The 24,000-nt window shown below is 43.2% G+C and overlaps 1 protein-coding gene across 2 annotated transcripts in view; it reads right to left on the reverse strand.

Moving 5' to 3' along the window:
* Window positions 1–24,000, reverse strand: part of plppr5b (phospholipid phosphatase related 5b) — a 112,861-nt gene that overhangs the window by 73,883 nt on the left and 14,978 nt on the right. For both annotated transcript variants that reach the window (XM_084938716.1, XM_084938717.1), the window contains exon 2: window positions 19,655–19,787. In XM_084938716.1, the coding sequence (XP_084794842.1) occupies window positions 19,655–19,787 (133 nt within the window). The remainder of the gene's footprint in view (window positions 1–19,654; window positions 19,788–24,000) is intronic.

Below are 24,000 nucleotides of genomic sequence, written 5' to 3' on the forward strand. Positions count from 1 at the left end.
TGAAATGTATGACCGACAATGCATTTGCCATTTTAATATTCATATTGAATTGGTCATCTGTATAGTACTCACAAGTATTATTGGTGTTATTGTAGAAGTGGGTATCTGGGTCAATGTTACTTTCAGGGTCATGCATGTTGTGCTCTGCATAGTTAAATGTTTTGAAGTTCGTTTTCTCAGTGTGTGTGGCAAAATAACCATCTTGACAGTCCTTTTCATAATCAAATTCTTCCTCTTCAATATCTCTGAATGGAAACCTATAATCTGTGTCCAAACTTGTCATTTATGTGTTTTTTGTTTTTGTTGTTGTTTTTTCCATTGTTTTTGAGCCGTAAGGCCAGAAACACTTTCCATGCCCATTGTTCATTATCCAATCGTCACTTTTCCAATAGATTCCATAGCAGATTCCTGATTATTTATATTGCTCTAAGTCTTTGAGTTCTCTTATCATCACAACTTTCGCTTCTTCGGGATTGCCATTTAGTCTTATCATTACTTTGCAGTTACTCGTCCATGTCGCTTGTATCTTATTTTGTTTTCTCAGGCTGCGTGCCTGTCTTGCAATTTCAGCAGTCTTTTTCGTTAAATGTTCATTTAAATACACACCAGTCCCTTTTAGCTTCTTACCCTGTTTCAGTAACTCAATCTTTGTTTTGCGACTCACAAACCGAAGAATAATTGATGGCTTTGTTTTACTGTCTTTTCTGGGGAGCGTGTGGCATGCTGCAATATGATGGTTCTGAATACTTACATTCTTCGTTTGAAGGAATTTTATCACTTGCTGTTCAAGCATTTGCAGCTCCTCTACCGGGGCATCTTCACCGTCTTTACCTCCGCCGGCTGTTACTCTGGCGTAGGTTCGGTGTTGCGTCTCCAGTCCACTTATGACTAAATCATCCATTCTTGTGTATTGTTCAAGGTCCTCGATTCGCCGTTCCAAGTCGTCTATTTTCTTGTCCTTGTCCTTTATGAGGTTTTTTAGTTGTTTTATTTCATCCATTAGGTCATGTAGCATACCTTGTTGTTTAGCCACTTTGCTCAGTTCATCAGACATGAAATTAAGCGATTTCCTAATCTCCTCCAACTCCTCTTCAACTCCTGGGTTTGCTTCTTTAGGCGGCATTTTGAAAATGATGAGATTGGTATTTCCTTGTGATGGCCCGTTGAAGTCACTGTCGATTTACTTGTTGGTGCCTTGCTAGAGGAGCCTGGGCCCAGTGGCTGCTGGAGGATCCTGGGCCTGGTAGAGCAGGAGGATCCTGGGCCTAGTGGCTGCTGGAAGAGCCTGGGCCTAGTGGCTGCTGGAGGATCCTGGGCCTAGTGGCTGCTGGAAGAGCCTGGGCCTGGTGGCTGCTGGAGGATCCTGGGCCTGGTGGAGCAGGAGGGTCCTGGGCCCAGTGGCTGCTGGTGTGCCGCAGCTGGTGTGCCGCAGCGGTCAGTTGAAGAATCCGCGAATTTCTCTGTGAGTTTCCCATTACGTCGTTGCGCACTCGGTGCTTGCTTGGAAGTTTAGGGGGTTTTTTTCGCTGTAAAAAGAAGTTTTCTTCCCACGCACAACGGACGCTAATGTTTTTGTCACTTTTTATGGAATCAAACTCAAAGTAAGGTCAGTACTTCCACGCTTTAAATGCTGCACGCTCATACTCTCTCCCGCACTCGATATATTATCCATTGTTGATCTGCACACAGCTGTTGTCACGAACGTCGCACTCGCTTATATCACTGTCATGAGACATTCTCGCAAAAAAATCACGGTTTTAGTAACGCAGTAACGCAGCGTTCCTACGGGAAAGTAACGGTAATCTAATTACCGTTTTTGCAATAGTAATCCCTTACTTTACTCGTTACTTGAAAAAAGTAATCGGATTACAGTAACGCGTTACCATCTCTGTATATATATACATATATATATATATATATATATATGTGTGTGTGTGTGTATGTGTATATGTGTATGGGAGGGAGATATCATCACCCCCACCCGAAATGGGGTACCAAGCCCCAAGTGCGATAGGAGAAGGATCGTTGAGTGCGAGAGGAACTGACCTGAAAGATAGGATCATGGCCAAGCTTGAAACCTGGACCCCCCGTAGCCGGTTACCAAGATTACGTGAAGTACCCTCAGAGGGTCTGCTAGATGATGTTAATGCAGCACTACGGACGATATCTACAGCCACGATTACCGACACTAACAAGCTGATCTACAATACGGCAGCAGTGATCAGTGAGATGCTTGGCTACAAGTTGAACAGCCACAAGGGGCAGTACCCTCCATGGAGAAGGAGGCTAGAGGCTAAGATCAAGGTAGCATGGAGGGAGGTTAGCCAACTATCGGAGTTGCAGAAAGGCGCGATGAAGAAGGTGCCTAAGAAGTACAGGAAGCTGTCCATACCTGAGGCCTTGGAAACTGCCAAGCAACGACTCACAACCTTGGCCAGCCGCTTGAGGAGGTACACCAGAGAGATAGAAGGCAGGAGAATAAACCACATTGGTTTTGTCATGGTCTCCGTGCCTGCCCGGCCGGCCCCACAAGGCTACATTTGCTGTTTCGGTTCTCTGCCTGGGCGGAGCTCATTGTGGGCTCCCGCCCTTGGCCCACACACCTGACAACAATCACCTGTCATCACCGGGAGCACTATTTGAGGCTGGAACACAGATCCTCTCGTCGCTGGATGATTGTACTACTGACGTTAGTGTTCTCACAGCTCCTGTGAACTTGTGCTTTGTGATTTGTGATTAGTTTGTGACTTCCCTTCTCTTCTATTTCAGACCTTCCCCCCCCGGACCTGCGACCTCCCTGCCGTGTGAACGTGTGTGAGTGTGGGCAAGAAGACGTGAGCGAGTGTGAGAGAGCCCTTGTGATTTCCTGGACTTTTGGATTCCCCTTCACTGTATATATATTGTGCACTGGAGCCGGAAATAAAAACTGTTTTTTGGAGACATCTAACCGCTCTGCGCTTGAGTCCCTACAACCAGATCGTGACAGGTTTGCTGTTCTCAAACAATATGAGAACAGCACCACCAAGGCTGGAGACGGTCAATACTGGAAGAGCATATGGGAGAAGGACGCAACCCATAACGGCAATGCTCAGTGGCTAGTGGATCTGAGGGCAGACCACAGCGACCTCCCCGAACAGGGTCCAGTAACCATCACAGTGGCAGATATCCAAGAAAGGGTCTCCAGTATGAAGAGTTGGACAGCACCAGGCCCTGACATGGTTCACGCCTACTGGCTGAAGAAGCTGACTGCACTCCACGAGCGCCTGGCAGCACAAATGAACCAGCTGCTAGTTGACGAGAGACACCCGGAATGGCTAACCGAAGGCCGGACAGTCCTGATCCTCAAGGACCCCAGAAGGGACCGGTCCCCTCCAACTACTGACCACGTGGAAGCTCCTGTCAGGCATCATAGCGGCTAAGATGAACAGGCACATGGGTCAATACATGAGCGGGGCACAGAAAGGGATGGGCAAGAATACCAGAGGCGCAAAACACCAGCTACTGGCAGACCAGCAGACTGCAGGACCAGACTGACCAACCTGTGCACTGCCTGGATTGATTACTATATATATATATATATATATATATATATATACATATATATATATATATATATATACACACACACACACACACACACACACACACACACACGCACACATATATATAACATGCCTCTGTGGGATAGGCATTTATCCTGGCTAATGCTATAGCTCCCAATGACAATGGTTTTGTTTCTCAGCACTACTTTAACAATGAGAGATAGAAACTATTTTTATATAGCAAAACATAATAAATGGCATTTGCAATAATCTGATTTGAAAATAAGAAAAATGTATGATTCGCACAAGTAACCTCGTTGTGCTGCCTCTTCTGTCTGTGCTTTATCTTCCAACAGAATGATGGTGTTGCGACACTGGCAAAGTGCTCCATAAAATAACAAGGACAGGACATAAATCATTCAGCTTACTTGTACTTTCAGTGTGAATAATTCCCTCTGTAAGCAGCCTGTTCATCTCCTCTGTTCCTCACTCCTATGTGAGTCTGCACACAGCCGGCCTTGAACAAAATCCCCTGCTGCTCACCATCACACACCCACTGTGACCATCACCCAGGTGCCACTGTCCATTCACGCTGCTCCTAACCAAACCAACCAAGCTGGAGGGCTTTAACGGAAATAACAGCTTCCCTCGTACAGGAGCCCAGCCCGCTGACACGCTAAATTACCTACTGACACCGAGTCGGACAACCGCTTCTTACACACACACTGAAAGAGGTGTTTACCACACAAAAACACACATATGTATATGGGGTTCCATGATGTGTTGTTGGGTCAACCACAGAAGCTTTTCCAATCACTGTCAAGCTGCTGCAAAACTAATTCAGCCAAGGCTATGAAGTGTGCTGAGAGACGTTAACAGACAGGCGGCACTGCAACAGTTTAGTGTGGCATATCTTTCTTCTTCTTTCACGGATTCTTGTTTTAAATGTCACTGCGTGACTCATTGCCGTTCCTTTGTCATCCCCCATGAGCCACTGAGGCTTACTGCCGACAGGTCATTTTCTTAATAAGCATCAAATAGGTTTTGGCAAGCATCATGTGACTCAGTCACCAAGTGCTCGCCGCACAACGCATCGTTTTGACTCTGTCCCACTTTCTGAAGCGAGTGTGGAAAATGTGGATGCGCTTACAGCGAACCCATCCCCCCTTCTTCCTCTTTGTTGTAGGGAACACAGAGAGAGATGATCAAAATTGCTTATTAGGGCATAAATCTAATGCCTGCTTCAAACAATGCCATGATCTGCCGCAGAGCTGCTGTATAGTTTGTTTGTTCTGTGTAGTCTCTCCTCTCTTGGTGCATATCTGTGTGTCGGAGGGTGAGGACGGTTGAAGCAGTGCACCTCTTATTTGATCTCCAAAGTGCTGCAGTGTGATGTGCAGCAGAGTCACTGTTATCACAGTTTCCCAGATCCCCCCAAGTTCATAAGCAACACTTTGGAGTGCTCAGCTGTAGTAAGCTGGTAGACGTCCTAATACTGGACACAGTGTTAAATACAAAGATGCAACAGCAATAGCAATATGCAGTGTGACACAGTGTGAAAGTATTGATTTAACTGTGAAATGTATTTATTGGACAGAGACTGAACTTCAGTTTCATTTTTCCCCATGGAGCTCGTTGAGTAATTGTGAAGAATTCGTCAGTATGTACTGAAGAACACATAAGCACGGAAGCTCGTTAACATTTACGTTAGCAACTTCTACTTATATGTCCTGTTTTTCTCCCCGATGTTGAACAGCTTTTTTTTGTCTTGGCAATTCAACTAACCAGCAGATACGACACCTTCAAGGCATTGACTTTAACTGAGTTAGAGGGCTTGTGGAAAACATTGTTCAAGCTAAACAAAGGGTTAGAGTTAGCAAGGATGGACTGCTTCTATCAAAGAATCTAAGAATACAGGAGTAAGGGCAAAGTAAACAGTATGTGACAGGTCTGATCCAGTCAGACCAACATCTACTTTCACTAAATTAAACACAAATCAAACTAGGGGCTGCTCACTACACAATTACTCTTTACAACGCACAGTAAGGAGACAGTCCTCTAATTGGAATAAAGTTCTAATAAATAGCATAAGAATGTTTTTCTTATTGTGTTTCCGACCCGCTGCAGGTGATATGACATTCTAAACAGCGTTTAATCTTTGAAAATGAGTTTTTCACAGCAGCAACAATATCGCAAATCTCTCTGAGGGCTCTTTTACTCTCCTATTTGTGTTTCTACAGCTGCTTTTGAGAACAGCCCCTTACAATTCAAACTGCTGATAAGCTTCACCAGCAGGCATTATTAAGACAATCAGCCCTTCTGGTCTGATATGAAAGAATTAGTGCACAAATCCTTTGCACTGGCAAGGGAAAGAAAAGCAACAATGTTTACTGAAGACATGCAGGAAAGCTGCTAAAGGATCAGAAAAACATCAAAAGCTGAATAGAAAATAATGATTATTTGTATGAATGAATAACACTACATACATAACAGGGGAGAGGTCCAAGGTTTGAAAATAATCTCCTAATTTAGTTCAGTGTGTGTCAAATAACACACACTACAGAAACAAGGAGCTCAGACAGCAGTAGCATCTTCTTCAACCAGTTAGAAGAAAAAAACCAAGAAAGGAAAGACCATAAACAGCAAACAACACACAGCACACAATGCAGGAGAGTTTAGACAAAAGTTAATTACATGCAATAGTGGGAATCAAAGGTCTAGAGTAGGGGTGTCCAACTCCAGGCCTCGAGGGCCAGTGTCCTGCAGGTTTTGGACATGTCCTTGATCCAACACAGCTGATTCAAATGGCTCAATGACCTCCTCAACATGTCCTGAAGTTCTCCAGAGGCCTGATAATGAACTAATCTCTGTGCTTGTCCTGCTAGACCTCAGTGCAGCGTTCGATACTGTCGACCATAATATCCTATTAGAGCGATTAGAACATGCTGTAGGTATTACAGGTACTGTGCTGCAGTGGTTTGTATCATATCTATCAAATAGACTCCAGTTTGTTCATGTAAATGGAGAGTCCTCTTCACACACTGAGGTTAATTATGGAGTTCCACAGGGTTCAGTGCTAGGACCAATTCTGTTTACATTATGCTTCCCTTAGGCAGCATCATCAGAAGACATAGCATACATTTTCACTGCTCTGCAGATGACAGCCAGCTCTATCTGTCCATGAAGCCAGATAACACACACCAATGAGTTAAACTGCAGGAATGTCTTAAAGACATAAAGACCTGGATGGCCACCTGTTTTCAGGCCCCTCTTCTGTGGAACCAGCTTCCAGTTTATTTTTTTCTATCTCTACTTTCAAGCGCCTTGAGACAACTGTTGTGATTTGGCACTGTATAAATAAAATTGAATTGAATTGAATTCAGGTGTGTTGACCCAGGGTGAGGTCGAAAACCTGCAGGACACCAGCCCTCGAAGCCTGGAGTTGGACACCCCGTGTCTAGAGTGAAGAAGAAACACTCAGTGCATCATGGGAAGCCCCTAGCAGCCTAGGCCTATTGCAGTGTAACTAGCAGGGGTCACCTGATCCAGCCCTAACTATACGTTTTAGCAAAAAGGAAAGCCTAATCTTAAAAGTAGAGATAGTTTCTGTCTCCTAAATCCAAACTGGAAGCTGGTTCCACAGAAAACTGAAAGCTCTTCCTCCCATTATACTTTTAATTATCTCAATGAGCACTCAAAGTGCTGAAGTAAAGAAGAAAAAACATTATATAGGAACCAGTCCATTAACCACTTACCATCTAGGAACCATGAGTAAGCGTGAGAGCAAATTGCTCTATTAGGAAAATTAGGTACTGTGAGGTCTTTAGAGTATGATCGCGTCACACTCGGATGAGCCACTGACAACGTCTAGATGAACAGAATCAACAGTACCATGTTTGAGCAATGTTTTAGCTGATACTAATTCATCGTGTGAGCGTGAGCAGCACACAAACATGAGCAATACTGCAGTCCGCCCAACAGCTACAGATGATGCTGACATCAGTGCTTTTTTCAGGTTACACATTGCTCCATCAAATTCCAGAAGTTTAGGGAAGACTTCAAGAGACTTTAGCTGAAAACAAAATACCTTTGTAAGCAGCAGTGGTGCACTTAAAAAAAAGGTTAAAGCTGCAGTGCAGTGTATTCCCAACGGGCTCAAAACTTTTAAATATTGATGTTATCTGGACTGTTTTACATAATGTCACTTACAGAGTAGGCTGAGCATGAACTTTATAAATGTAAAGTTCAACAAGCAAAGCAACAGAGGTAAAACAGACTCCTGCAGATGAGTGCACAAGTGCACCACGACCCTCGGCTGTGTTCTAAATATAATCTTCCCTGAACAGCACAGCCTGTGAGTCATTATGCAAAGCTACGCCTGGCCTGAGTGTTAAGGGAAGGCTACGGAGCTGCAAGACGGCTTGGTTCACATCATGCAAATGTTGGCTACAAACATGTGCGAGCATGCATACTTATGCACATGAACAGATACACTCAGGCACACATGCAGAAATGCAAACACATGGAATGTGTCACGTGTGAATACTAGCACGCTCTAATATTTGTAAAGATGCAAGAATACAAAAGAAAACATGCAGGAGCCACTGTGGTGACCAAAGTGAGCTGGTCTGTGACAAACACAGAGGAAACTGATGCTACTTCATCGTTTTTCTTCATCACACTACAAATGCAGGTGTACAGTGCATCAAAGCGCTTCATTTGTTCCACATTTGGTCTTGTTACAGCCAAAATGGATTTGACTTAGTGTTGTGTGTGTGTGCTCTCTCATCCACAAGCTCTCCTTGAGTCTGTGTTTTCAGTTTGTTTGTTCCTGCCCTGATCCGTGATTGGATTGTTTACCTGTGAATCACCATCAGTAAGAGCTAAGTTTTAAACTTGTGTCTGGCTTGCTGAATTCTGCATCATGGGTCCTAATCTTGCCTGTCAGTGGTGCACAATAAAGGTACCATCGTGGTCCCCTTTGACAAGAGGACAGAGCCTCAAAATAATATCCCAATATTTCAAGGAAAATGTTATTGTGTCCTTTTCAAATAAGCTATTGTCACTGATGGCACTCTGCCTAATTTGCAGCAATATAGCGCCACAGCACAAGCCAAATGTGAGCAGAAAAGTAATGATTTCCCTGGACACTGTTTGGAAGGAGGCCTGGGGCAGACCAAGGAAACACTGGAGAGGTTGTATGTCTCGGTTGGCCTGGGAATCTTTCCATCCATTTTCTTTAGCTTATCCGGGGGTTAAGTGGAAGAAAATGGATGGATGGATGGATGGAGAAGTACAAACGTAACTGTGTAACACTTCAGTTTAACAACTTCTAAAGTAACCTTGCAACTCATCAGGAGCTGCACAATAAAACTGAAAAATGTGTGTTAGTTTTGTCCCTTCTTAGTTTAGCTCCTGTCCCAGTTTTTTCTTCCATCGCTGTATTTAGTCTAATCTTGTGTGTGTTATTGTTCCACTTCAGTCATATATATTTTCCCAGACTCTCTTTGTCTCTTGCTCAAACTTCAGCTTATCCTCCCTTCATTTTTCCAAGTTCCAATGCTTCCTGGCTGTTATTCCAGTTGCTTTCAGTTTCCTTTTAAGGCATTCATCAGCCAGTAAAAGGCTCACTCAGAGTCCACCCCAGTCTGCTGAGGGTGTCTACTTTTGGGTCCTCTCTCTCCCTGCACTCCATTGATGAAAGTTTGCTGTTTCCAGATTTACCAGAAAGACTTTTCTCACATATTGTACAGATCACTGCTTTGTTGAAGTAGCTCCCTTTTTACTGAACCTTTATCAGAGGTGGACACACAGTTGTCAGTGTCAGACATCTCTGGGTTTGTCTCGTGTGTTCACATTAACACATGGTGTTGCTACAGAAATATCATCATGATATGAGGCTTTCCCTAAATCATGTAAAATTTATACAGAGATTGTCGCAGGTGATTAGTTGTGCTATGCTATATTGGAATAGATCTCTTAAACTTTAAATTCAGGTGTTTTGAGTCCCACTGCATAAAGTCAAGCATCCACAGCATGGAGACCATGGAAAATCACCGAGCGGTTTCACCAACTGCTGAGGTGGAAAATGCCAAAAAGTCACCAAAGCCTCAAAGACCAAAAACCATTGAGACCAAATGGGTCTCCATAGTCCAACAATCCTTTTGTAGGTGTAAGGTGTAGTAAGCATAGGACAACCAGTCAGAGTGTACTTATTATTCTTCATTCAACTTAGATAATAAAGTGTTACTGTTTCCTTATGTATTTAAGATTCATATTTACCTAATTTCTTTCTTTATTTGACTCGTCCCTGATATCGCACTTTAAAATCTCAAAAAAACGTTGCAAATACGGACTTTTTACAGCTTAGGAAGATACACGTGTGGTAGGAAAGTTTAAAGTGAAGTTAGAGATCCAGTGATTTATAGTCAGTAACATGTGCCTAGATCGGTTTTACAGCAGATGCGGTGAGTAAAGTGAATGAATGTTTCAAGGAGGCAAACTGCTAGAGATGGGAGGTGATGTCCCGTACAACACACAGCTGTTCATTTGCCCATCTGCCATCCCATCTGTGTGAATGTGAGGTTCACTCAGAATTTTATCACCAAACTTGCTATGTTATGCATCGTCTTGTTTTGGAAACGTTGGTTGTTATAGAATAATTCAAGCTGAAAGATGCTTCAGCATTCGCTGCAGTCCCAGATGGAAGCCTTTCATGCTGACACTGACTAATCAGAAATGTGGCTCTTTCAATAATGTGAAGACACGTCATATATCTTGACATTATTTATGTATCATAACCAAAATAAAAAAAGTGGAAAACTACAACAGCGGAGCTAACAGGTCTCTATCTTGCTTCACCTTTTAACACTTTGTGCTGATACCTTTTAATACCCCAAAGCAACTCCTCAGCTTAAAAGTCAAATCAACTCAGGAATCTTTTGGCGTTGAGGCTCAGAGATTCAGGCAGGACTAAGCAAACAGGCGACGTGGAGCCTTCATTACTCCACACAGCACAGCAGAGTCTTTCTGGGATTCATGCATCTGTGCTCACTCACTGTGCCAACAAGCCTGCCCAAAGTACTTATCCATAGTCATGTATAAATGCACCATAATCGACACAGGCAGGCATGCTGCATAAAATGGGATTTCCAGATTGTGTATTTTAAAGAGTACTTTGTAATTTGGAATAACAGCTGCTACTAATGTTACTGTAAAGAGAAACTGACAGCCCTAAGACCCATTAGATGATAGTAGCAAAAACCTTATTTCTACCCTTTAAAAAAAATAAATAGATTTTTAGGGTGCCAGCCACAGGATTTTTCTGGCAAAGGAGGAAATGTAGCTCCTGGGTCAATCCACAACCTAGATTGTAGAAAGCACTACCAGCTCAAGTCAGTTAAGGACAGATGATAACCAAACTGTCATGTTTTGGCTGTGTGCAGGCAGGAATTGGACCCAAACGCAAACTCACTAGAAACGGGATTGAACTCCAAATGGCAGCTTTTATTGCTGAACAAAGAACGTCTACAAAACCTAAACTTAGAAGAATCTAACAACACACACACATAGTGATGTGACATTCTGTATCGAGGCCTCGAAGCTTGTGTCGAGTAATGGAGGGGGCGTTTCCGCGATGCGCGTATCGAGGCTTGCTTCATTTATGGGAGGAGCTGAAAATGATGACGTCGGAAGCCTTGCTGCCCGGCTGTACCACGTGACTGGTTCATGAAGTGGTTCGAACTTTGCCGCGAGCTATGACAGCGATATAAACCCCTCAGACTCCATTCAAAATGTGGGTGTTTGATGGAGAGTTGCGGTTAGTGAGAGTTTGGAGACAGTTTGGAGGTTTATGAGAGTGAGGAGAGAAAGTCAGGAGAGAATGGAGCCGGCTAAGAAGAGGAGGATGTCCTCCCCTGTGTGGGAATATTTTGATCTTATATCTCCCAACAAGGTATGTAAATTTCTACAGAAGATGTATTTTCATAATACTGATGGTGCAATACAATTTATGTTAAGCTGTCTTTACTTTTGTACAAGGTGAAGTGTTTGCTATGTGTCAGGGAGCTGGGATATAACAACAACACCTCATCCATGCTTAGGCACTACAGAGCTTTGCATGAGAATAAGGGGAACACCGATTGTGGAGCAAGACCAGGTGAGCCATCAAATGCCATGATAATATAGCATGCAGTAATGTTACTAAATGATATAACAATATGATACAGCTGTAATAAGTTATGTGTGTGATATTTATATTTGTCCTTTGTTTTTGTTGTCTTTCCTCAGGAGAACAATCTCAAATAGATGAAGACCTGGTTAGCATGGTGATTGAGGACTCCCAGCCATTTAGCATTGTGGAGGACAAAGGATTTAAAAGATTTGTTAAATCATTAAATCCTAGCTATGTTCTCCCCACTAAAAGGTCATAAAAGCAGTGAAAATTTAGTTTTTACAGAATAAAATGTGAACAGGCAGGACTGAGGCTCAAAGCCTCAGTGTGTAGCTGTCCATACCTCAACGTTACAAAAGCACAACCACTGTCCACACCCCAACCACACCTCACCTCACAGTAAATGATCATTTCCATTTTAAGCATTTCCAAATAATCATTTTCCATACTGCCAGTATAAATATACACAGTATACTGCATCACTGCAATATACATGTTTTACACACTCCTTTTGTTGTTGACATTTACAGGCTGTGTGCAAAAGGCCACACTCTTCAAATTCATGCCAACTAATATTTTTACGTCCAGTAGGTGTCCTACTAGAGCAAATGAAGCTTCAAGAAGCTTTGCGCTGGGGTGAACCAATTGGATGAAAAGCTTCAGTGCTTCATGAAGCTTCATCTGCCCATCACCACACACACACACACACACACACACACACACACACACACGGAGCCACAGGGAGAAACACACAGCATGAGGGAGATCGCAACGCTGACACAGAGAAACACAGGGCTCAAATACACTGGGAAATAACGAGGGGAATGAGACACAGACCTTCAAAGTAAAACAGGAAGTAGCACAGATGCAAACTAGACTAGGGAAGACAGAGGAACTAAGAAACACAGAGAACAACAACAAAGAGACACAGAGGGCAGCTACTAACTACTCGGAGAACTAAACAGGATACAAGAAGGCCAAACTAAGACACTAGACTATAGAATAACAACAAAGAACTAAGAGCATAATACAAAAACTCAGAGACACAAGAAACTCAAAACACTGGCTCACAGACCCAGGACCGTGACACAAACGACCTGCAGAGGACATATTGGAACACTGGGTATGCAAGTCAGAAACACTGCAGCAGTCCAGACGTTGGGTTGATTGTCTTTAATAAAGTCCCACGGAAGAATTGTTTACATCAAAGTGTAATCACAATCACAATAACGTCATCTATCTGACACCAGCAATATCTCCCAGTGTCCATAAGGGGTCACTGTAGACCATAAATTTTCTTCACAGCACACGTCATACAAGTTGCTAATAGTAAGGCACGAATATGGCAAAGCTAGCAACAGTTAAACTAAACAGCAAAAAAGTCCTTTAACTTGATTCCTGATACAACTGGATGTAATTATTGAATAGATTATGGCCACTGCTGTTATCTTAGTGCTAAATAATCTTACCAACATAGTATCAATGTACTGAGACACATAATTTTAACATGCATGAACAGTTACAACCAGCATCATGCCAATTAACTTGCCAAAGGAATAACACTTACTGAGGCACAACTCAATCACACAAAACTCAGTTACAACTGCAGCAGCTCCTTTAGGCATATCCACTCTGCATGCTGAGCACATGGTGCGCTTGATTCTTGCCTCTAGACACCCCGAGGCAGAGCAGGTAAATTTGAACACGACCTATAATAAACCTAATTCCTTCAACTAAAACAACAGTCCACAAGTTTCATACCCAAGTGAATCATCTTCCCAGAACAATCCAGAGGATCTCTGTCACCTATATTAAAGGGTACCCAGCATTTTTAATGATTAGATAACCACTCTCTATACCCCATCACAGGCCAAGGTCACCACTAATGGGATCATATCTCAATGTTTAAGCGTGGAGAGAGGGACAAGACAAGGATCCCCACTCTCACCCTAATAATTCGCAGTTTTCTTAGAACCATTCGCCATTCCACAATACGTCTGAAATATCAAAGGTAATCAAACCTCTATATAAGAACACAAAATTCATTTATATGCTGATGATATATTACTGTATCTACAAGAACCAACAAATTCAGTAAAGGACATATTTCATGTCATTACAAATTTTTCACAAACATCAGATTGGTCAAAATGAATTATTAATAATACTTCCAATAATGAAGAACTCAATGATTCCTGCAGACCAAGATTTGAACTTTTGAGCTATCAAATAGCTAGGTATAATTACCTCCCCCAAATTATCACTCACTTACTCCAAATTAATAATTTTTCCTTAATGATTCCATCAAAATGTTTTCAGTCCTTAGACTGTGTTACTATTTAGCTAACCGAATAAAATATATCATAAGATGGATTCACCAGAATGAAGCACACAATCAGACTTCCCCTTTATTACCGCTTCAGTTAAACGCCATAACTGCCTCCAAAACCCTTTGATCTTCTGCACCTTAACGGCCTGGTGAAAACCCTTGAAATCACAAACCCAAAATAAAACCTCTGTAAGGTTCAGCCAGTAATCTGCAACAACAACTAAAGAACACAGTTAAGACAAAAATGTCCTACTCCACAGCCCTTTACAACCACTAACACATGTAAAAGATGTTTCAATTTCAATTCAATCTGGCGTTTGGAGGTGATGAGGCAGGAGATTGATGGGGGTTGGTGGATCCCGCCTACTCCCCCCCCCATCCTTTCTCTTCCCTTTATCTCTGCCTTGTGCTGGGGTCCTCCTGGCAGGCCCAATGCCTGGTCCCTGTATCTGGCTGTCTGGGGTGGGCACCTTCTGTTCCATCGGGGGATGGCAGGAGTGGTGGGGGTGGGTGGCTGGGTGGGCCCATGCAACTGGGGTTGTGCTTCAGTGCCCTGGTTGTGCTGGCAGGTGTCCTCTGTGGGTCTTTTTGCAGTACATCGGCTCCTGCAGGCTCCTTCCAGTCTTTATGTTGCTATGGTGGGTCTGGGATGAGCCATCTATTCTCTGTTAGACCTTGGTTGATGAGCTGTGGGCTCTGGTAGAGACCTTCCTGTACATTTTGTGATTCTACATGCTGGTGTACTGTGGCTTGATCTTGATCTTCATTGTTGCGGCTGCTTAGGGTCTCTGAGTTCATGGGGCATTCTCTCACCACCATAGGTGTTGGTGTTTGGGCTCTGGTGAGTCAGGTGCCTGTGAAGAGAGTGGGGGTGTCCTCACTGCATGAACCACCATACTGCCTGTTGTCATTTCCTCGTTCCTGTTTTTCTTTTTTGGGATGTTGCTATGGTACATTTTCCCTTCATAGATAGCAGATGGTCGTTTGCGCCCGAAAAACAGACGAAACACCCAATGAATCGGGGTTACACAACTGATGATGTCTCGTATTGGTGGCAAGTGGTAGTTCATGTCAGTCTAAATGAAGAATCATATTGTCACATAAGGGCTGAAACACCAAAGTAGTTTGAGTGCGTCTCCCACCTGACTGAGAACCTTCACAGACATATTCTCCCACCTCCAACCCACTCAAGAATTGTGCTAGTTATTCTAGGGATTCTAGTTCTATCAAGCCCTCTGATTAAGATGTGGGTTTATGAGATTGGAAAATCTTTTATTTACATTTTCCAACTGTTTTAGAAATAGGATTGTGCTATAATTTTCACTGTTCACAAGTGTAGCTGTTCTAAATTTTACTATGAGATTGAGCTGAGAAAGGAACCAAATAGGCTTAATTCAAAATAACAGCATGTCATATTTTCACCCTCTCAGCCCTCCATGGATTTATATTTCATTTGATCTTATTTTACTTTTGGTTGAGTTCCTTGCTGCTTCCTCTGACAAGCCTGTCTTTTTCTTTTGCCAGGCGCAGTGATTAGCAGTTTTTCAGAGGGCAAAGCACTATCCTCGTCTTGTTTTATTTGTATAATTGAGCTGCCATTTGCTTAAGACAATTTTGTACCTTGTAGCAGAGAGAATTACAGAGTTAAAGTGAGGCTTTTAGTTAAGCTATCTATCTCCGTTCTTTAGCCTCTACATTGTGCTAATGACGTGTGCTTCATAATGATGAAGTTCTTTCTTCTTGCTTTTAGAATAGCTTTTCCTTTGTTGGATAAAATATTGTTTTTGTGGCAGTTAGTTCTCCTCTTCGAGCCAGAGCCTCGGTTTTAGGGTAAAGCAATTCTGAATCTGCATTAAAGTCATTCTTCTAGCGGGGATGGTGTTGATTCTTAATGTGGCACACTTTCATTACTTTACAAAACCCCTCTGCAGCTAAAGCTCTTCATCCTTCTTCTCCATGTTGCTGGGAAAAGACAACTTTAGCATAAAGTCACTGTGGAGCACTTTTATAACTGACATCAATTAACACTAAGACATGAGCCTTATTCTGATACACTCTGGCACTGTTTAACGCAAGACAACCAATTCCAATATAAGATAAAGGGATAAAAGGAGCTTTAGTCTGCAATGAGAGGACTGTTAATGTTAAGGAGCAGCATGAATAGTGTGCTGAATGTGTAAATGCAAGGATAAAGCCAGGCCCCCAAGTGGATTCATCCCTAAGGAACTATGTAATAATCCTCAGTCTTATCTCCATCTCTCAATTAACCATCAGAGAGAAGAGGCTAACCTGCGGTGAATGATTCTTACACACTGACTCTGTTACTCTGTTACTTTTTACACTGATCTTCTCCTTAGCCCCTTTCTGCGATGTGTGAGAAAAATATTGCTTTGAAGTTGGATATTATCGCATGGGCTCTTCTTCTTCTTCTCTTTGGCTGCATCCTTTAGTGGCCATCCCTCCTTCACTACATCCATGAACCTCCTCTGAGGTCTTCCCCTCCTGCCCTTCAGGTCCATCTTCATCATCCTTTGTCCACCATTCACCATTCCTCTGCACATCTCCAAACCATCTCAACCTCTATAACTTTGAGCTGTCCCCCTGATGTCCTCTTTGCTTATCCTGCCCATGCTGCTCAGTCCAAATGAACATCTTCAGCTCATGTTGGGATCTTGGTGTCTGTCTAAGAAAGCAGCTGATCGAGGCAGCTAACAGGAGTGCAATGGGAATCGAGCTGCCAGAGAGACACTGAAAATTGCAAAAAAGTTTTGGAAGAAGCCATGTATGGGTCGTGCCAGGTTCTTTTTACAGTGGTGTTGAAACCCAGGCTGGCATGACAGAGCCCCAACCTGTGTAGCTGATGGGGGCACTGGCCCAGATGGTGTCTGAGCTGGCAGCTGTGCATCTGAAGCAGTTGGAGGAGGTACATGCCTGGACCAAGCAGCAGACAGAAGTATTGGAAAACCTCATCACTTGTTCTGGCTCCTTGCTGACCGGAGGAGGCCCAGGTGGCAGTTATGAGCCTCCACGCAACAGCAAGGGCTTCCTTCCTACGTTAGATGGACCATCCTAGACTGGATAGACCATTGGTGCTGGTTCCGGAACAGTTTGATGGGGTTGCTGACAGCCCTTCGCTTAAGTGAGGCGACTGCATGAAGCCACGGCCAGGAAGCTGCAGCCCTAAGTAAGGCTCAGCTGCTCAACACTGTCGTCCAGGAGCAGTTTGTCCCGGTCAGAACAGTGGAGTGAGTTCACTGTCACTGGCTGGCGAGCCTCAAGCAGCTTGGGTGGAACCACCATGGGAGCAGCTGGGGCAAGCAGCGCCCAACTGACCAGTCCTGGCCCAAAGGAAGAGGCACCCGGTGGCATCACCAGCCCGGCCAGTGGTTATGGAGCTCTAGCCATTTCCTCCCACTGGAAATGGCTACTAACCCCTTCTCTAACCCCTTCTCCTCTGTTGTTTCTCTGCAGGTCATGAGGGCTATGGAAGTTGTGCTCAGCTCATCGGAGCAGCACAAGCATCAGAGCAAGAGTGCTGGAGATGTGGGCGACTAGTGCACACCCGCCAGGACTGCCCGTTATTGGAGGTGAAGTGGGTGTTCCGTGTCGCCCATCCTGAGACATCCTGCCCCAGTCCAGGAGACGAGGGTGCCAATGGTCACAACAAACGCGATAAACTGATCTGGAAAGCCAGCAATGTTGTGGGGATGGAGCTGGACTCCCTTATGATGTCCAAGGCAAGCTCAATGGTGGACAATACCTCCCGCCCACACTATGACATCCTGGCCTGTCACAGGAGGGTGTTCAGTGAGAGACTGAACTTACCCAAATGCACCACTGAACGGCACAGGAAATCATTCCTGCCGGTCTATACGGGTCAAACCGCTAAATCAATGATGTAATTTTAACTGCCTTCACTCAGCCCTCACACATCTGACTCATATGTTAGAGTGCTGTTCATTGACTTCAGCATTCAACACAATCATTCCCCAGCAAGTCATTAACAAACTGGATCTGGTGAGGCTCAGCACCTCGCTGTGTAACTGGCTGCTGGATTTCCTGACAGGAAGACAGCAAATAGTACGGGTCGGCAGCAACACGGTTAGCTCAAGAACACTGAATACGTGGGCTCCCAACGATGTATGTTGAGCCTCCTTCTCTTCACTCTGCTGTCCCACAACTGCACACCATCACACAGCTGCATCAAGTTGGCAGATGACACAGCTGTGTCACATCAGCAACAACGATGAGACATAGAGGAGTGAAGTTAACCATCTGGCTGAGTGGTGCAGCAACAACAACCTTTCCCTGAATGTGGAGAAGACTAAGGAGATCACCACAGACCTCAGGAGAACTCACACCCTGCACACCCCACTAACCATCAACAGTGCTGCTGTGGAGAGGGTAAGCAGCACCAAGTTCCTGTGTGTGCACATCTCAGAAGATCTCTCCTGGTCAAAGAACACAGCATCACAGCCTCAACCGCCATTATTGGAAAATCTCGGAAAAAATAGTCCTTCATCCATTGCTGACCTTGTTAGAGACTAATGGAATCAGCGAGAAATTGCAATCTGGGTTTAAACCACGCCACAGCACCGAGACAGCGCTATTAAGAGTTTTTAATGACCTCCTTTTAACTGCTGATTCAGGGCGTTCAGTGGTCCTAGTTTTATTAGACTTAACGATACGGTTGATTCGGGCTGTTCGATATAACGATATATATCAGCTGACGATATAAAAACGTCTATCGTTTCATTTTACGCTATCGTTTGTTTCGTGGTGTCGCAAAATAAACTTTTTTCATCGTTCTGATGGTCACTGTAGTGGCTGTATTAATTTCTTAAAGTTCTCTCTTTCTCTTATATTTAATTTAACCACAATACGGCTGGACAAGCGACTGTTTTTATGCGTTGTCATTAGCAACCAAGACGGTAAAACAATGGCGTGGCTCTGCCGTCTGCTTGTTTGTTTTGCATACCTTTCACAATAAAGCTCAAAATCCTGTTGAGACTTTTCAAAATAAACGAAATCCCATGAAACAGGTGGAGCTTTACTGAGACGATTAGTTCAGGTTGAGTGAAAGAAAAGTTGTTTCTAGCGTCCAAAACATCAGTGCTGTTCCTGTAGTCCATAGGTGTCAAACTCTGGCCTGCGGGCCAAATTTGGCCCGCAGCCTAACTACATTTGGCCCGCGAAGCCATACCAAATTACTATTAGAGCTGGCCTACTGGTATTATACAGCTAATATATATATTGTTTAGTATTAAGCTTTGCTTGTTCCATATTCAGTTTTTCAGCAAAACGTGTCCATAAGAAAAGATTCATTCTTATATCTGGAGGAATAAATATATTTCAATAAATATTAACGTTAGTTTTGAATTTTGGCCCACTGTGTATTTGAGTTTGACACCCCTGCTGTAGTCGATCTTAGTTTTTCAATTTAGTGGGGAAAAGTGAGTTTGTTGATCAAAGGACCTGATCAACAAACTCAACTAACTAGTTTGTTATGTGAATGTCACATGTGGCCAGTTTTCTCACAGACTTATAGAAAAACATTCAGCTTTGACAGGTGAAGTAACAGAAACAGGCATACACACGCCTAAAACTTACCGAGGAAGCGGAATGTCCTGCGTACCAGCGGGTTGAGGTAACAGCAGTCTCCGGTGGCCACCGTCTTCTCTAAACGGTCAAACTCCTTGGACGTGTACTGGACCAGAAACAGCACAGTCTCTGTCACTGTGATCTAGGAGAAATAGGGGCCACATACACAAACAAAGAAAACAGATTACTGAAAGGAGCAGCACTTTACCTGTGAGTGGGTGCTGCTAGTGTGGGTGGTGTTATTTTGTCAGTCATTCGTACCAGTGCTCTCTCAGTGGGCTCCATCACTAGTGACACAGCTGCTGAATACACAAAAGGACTCAAGCCTGTCTATGTGCAAATATGTATGCTTTTGAAAACAGGACCTAGCCCACTTTCTACACAACTCTTATGCTCTCTAAAGTTGACTATTAGCCAAAGAAAGCTGCTACAGACAAACATGACAGGCCACTGATCCTTACACTATAGAAGTCTTCCAGTCCCCAGGGTGAGGTCTGAAAAGCTGGAGCAAACATCTAAAACAGGGATGGATGGAAACTTTTCAAACAAGTAATTTTTCTAAACAGCTGTTTATGTCAGGCAGCTTCAATGCAACATTAAAATTAATTATAAATATACTGTATTTATTATTATTTTCAGACACTGATGCCAGTGAGCAGCAGAATGGTGAATGTGTAACTGATGCATAAGAAGCCAGTGTGTGTTTGTGGAATGAAAGAACAGTGTAACAGTGTAACACCCTGAATCACTGACATGTGTGTGGCACCGAGTAATATCACACTTTATTAAACACACAGTTCCTGTTAGCAGACACACTCATGTTTGGGTCTGAATGTGGGATTTCTCTTCATGAGGAGAAAAATATGAAAGATCATGCCACTAGAGAACATAATAGCTTTAAGACACAAAAACTACTGTGGCTTAGGGAGCCAGTGAAAAGTGATAGAAACCCAAGGTGACCAGTAAAAACAGGTACGGTGGTTGACGCAGTCACTCCTCTTCAGCTAAGGCAGTGTTTCCAAACCACTGCACCGCGGCACATAGGTGTGCCGTGGAAGATTATCTGGTTCCACCTGATTAGTAATCTAAGCGATCGGTGTGGGTATCGGGCAGAACAATTACATTCTCTTCCACTAGAGGGCAGTACAACTACCTGCTCTAATTAAATGGGTTGCCAGCTGCCAGTAAAACAGAAGAAGACGAAGAAGAAATTACATAACAGCCATGCTGTGAGTGAGCCGATGCAGCGTAATAGCAATAGATACATATGTGAAAGGACAAAGTAGTCAGTGTGACCTGGTCCTGGAGAAAACTCTGACCCCGATGAGGACCTAGCACAAGCACTGGTCAGAAGAAAGCAAAAAAGGTATACTGGGGACAAACCGAGCCAATTTTTTTCTTATTTCCTCGGTCATAAATCATAGAGCCATAACTCACTTTCTCTCATATGTCCAAGTTTTTCCCTGCAAATACTTTATTTCCCAGTCTGTTGGGACAGTTAACTAAGCAGTGTATTTGGTTCCTCCAGGGATCAAACCAGGCTGCTTTCACTTATTAGGTGAATGTAAAGCATCGCACTCTGGAGCCCCTGAAAGAGTCCACACGATAGATCTCTTACATTAGACAACTGATAAAATATAACCAAATAAAACTCAACACCAACGCGACTGGCACCAGGTGGAGTGGAAGTGATGACCCTACCACGTCAGCTACTCATCATTGATATGAGGAGCTGTATTTCCATGGTGACACTGGTAGGGATGTACTGGGATGAAATACACTGCACACCGTGATAGTCGTAACATCAGTAAAAGAATGCAGGGCCTGCACTGTGCTCAGTAACACGTATATGCTGCACTGACAACTTTAAAGCCTGTTTTTCAAACAGAGCCACATGAGCCTATCTGACGATGATGAGGATCAAACTATGCTGGCTAAAAGTCACTGTTTTATCCTTTATTGTACACATATATGTATTGTAGAATAGACCGTTGCACTCAGACACTAACAGCAGGGAGAATTCCCCCTCTCTGAGGAATTTGAGGGGGATGATCTGCCTCGACTGTTGTTGGCACCCGAAGGTACAAAACTTTGATGTTGACTCTGCTAGACCGAAAGTTCTCCCCCAAGTTTTTGACCAATCAATCCTGTTTTTATAACTTACAATAAAAAGTGTTTACCTGGAAAGAGAAGAGCTCAAAGAAATCATTAAAATCCTCAAATTACCATGACATTCATGCCCATTGTGACTGTATGGAAACCTTTAACCACACCAGTATAGTTAGTAATTAAAACCTCAAGATGTCTTCTAGAAGCCAGTACATTGTAGTAATGATACTATTTTTAGAGCCTCATCTCCTGACTTCGGTTCAGAAGATAAAGCTTGAAGAGGAAGACAATGAGGTGGAAATGAGAGAGGAGAAAGAGTAGTGGAGGAGAAGGCATGAAGAAAGACACAATAAGGAAAGAGATCATGTACAAATGCTAAATAGTCAAATATAATCTGAAAGAACTATTTGTGATCCTAAAATCAAAAGTTACTTATACGGTCTCTTGCATACATAAACACATAAAAAGTGAATAGAAAGAAAAGCAATATTCATTTCAGCCACTGCACTAAAGATGGTGGAGAAACAAGGCAAGCTGGGGAAAACTAAACTAAAACCTAAACTGTAATAAACTCAAATTAACAAATATAAATATATATATAGCAGCGTGTGGCTGCACGGCGTAAACTCGTTAGCACGGTTAGCTCGTCAACGTGTGTAGCCCCAGCACAGGGCGATCTGCGCTAACTCGCTAACCGAGATTTGCCGCGTTAATGCGGTTATGGCATTAACGTCAGTTTAATGAGATTAACGCTAACAGCACTAATATATATATATATACATATATCCATCCATTCGCTTCTGCTTATCCTTTTCAGGGTCGGGAGGGTGCTGGAGCCTACGCCAGCTGTCATAGGGTGAGAGGCGGGGTAGACCCTGGACAGGTCGCCAGTCTGTCGCAGGGCTAACATACAGACACAAACAACCATTGGGCAATTTAGATCAGTTAACCTATCCCCACAAACTGCATGTCTTTGGACTGTTGGAGGAAGCGGGAGTACCCGGGGAGAAATGTGGTGACGTTCCATCCGTCCATTTATTTTTGCATTTTTAGAATTAAAATAAGTAATAATAACTACTGCCATCTCAGATATCATCAGGTGCCGTTGCTAGGCTGCAAATGTCACAGTAAAGCAGTGTGACAAGTACAAAAAGGGACAAAGGATAAATCTTCTGCTGTTTTTATTATGGGAGAAACTTGTGCTGTTGCCATGGTTTCACTCATTTTATTATGAGGAACAACAAAAGACATGGAGGAGTAGGCTCCACATACTCAGCACAGCTCTGTTCTTACATGTCCCCCACATACATATGTGAGGTCAGGACTACAACACGGTTCTTACACGACTGCGACAGACCTTAGAGTTTCGATCTCCTGATTTCATGCTTAATGTTAAATGTATTCTGCATACATGGCCACACTACTGCATCGTGGGTGGATCACTTTGCTTTACGGCTACAAGCACACTTTAAATAGTGACAGAATCACTTTCCAAGGAATCAAACATCATTAGAATATCAGCAAAGAACACAAACAAGCTTCTCGCTGTGCTACACACGGAGTAAGGCTGCTACAATATCATATTTCCACTACATCATTTTTGTAGCCCATGCATAATTATCTAGGTTATGAAATAGTTTACAGTATTATCTTAGAATAATCTACAGTAAGAAATATCATTCACAAGTTGGAAAATTAAAGATGGTTCAAGTCCCAGAAATTCACCTGAGCTCAGCTCACCATGCAATGCTAAGAGAAACTGCGAAATCCCAAGAGCTCCATCTCCACCCCGTGGGCTGTAATTAGCACATTAAATATTAAAGTTCATGACAGTACAGTTAGAAAGACACTGAAGAAATATGTTTGGAGGTGTTCCCATGGGAAGCTGAACAAACAAGACTTTTGAAACTAAGTTCTCTGAACAGATGAGACATGAGTGGAGATGCTGGTCACCTGGGTACTCCACATTCACTGAGTCAACCACAAACTCTTATATATGCCAAACTATTCTAGAGTCAGAGGTGAGGCCCAGTCAATGTCCAGACCTTGAAATGCTGTGGTAGGACCTCAAGAGAGCTGTGCATAAAGGAATGACCACAAACGTCACGAAACTGAAGCATTTGTGGAAAAACAGTGGGCCAGAATTCCTTACATTTAGTTAAATAAATAATGGCACTGTGAATTATTTCATGTGTTCGTTTGGTTTTATTTGACTACATTTACCTGGTAAGGATCAGATGATTTAT

Source organism: Perissodus microlepis, chromosome 9 (genome assembly GCF_051167445.1).
Source record: "Perissodus microlepis isolate ML-2025 ecotype Zambia chromosome 9, ASM5116744v1, whole genome shotgun sequence".
Classification (NCBI taxonomy): domain Eukaryota; kingdom Metazoa; phylum Chordata; class Actinopteri; order Cichliformes; family Cichlidae; genus Perissodus; species Perissodus microlepis.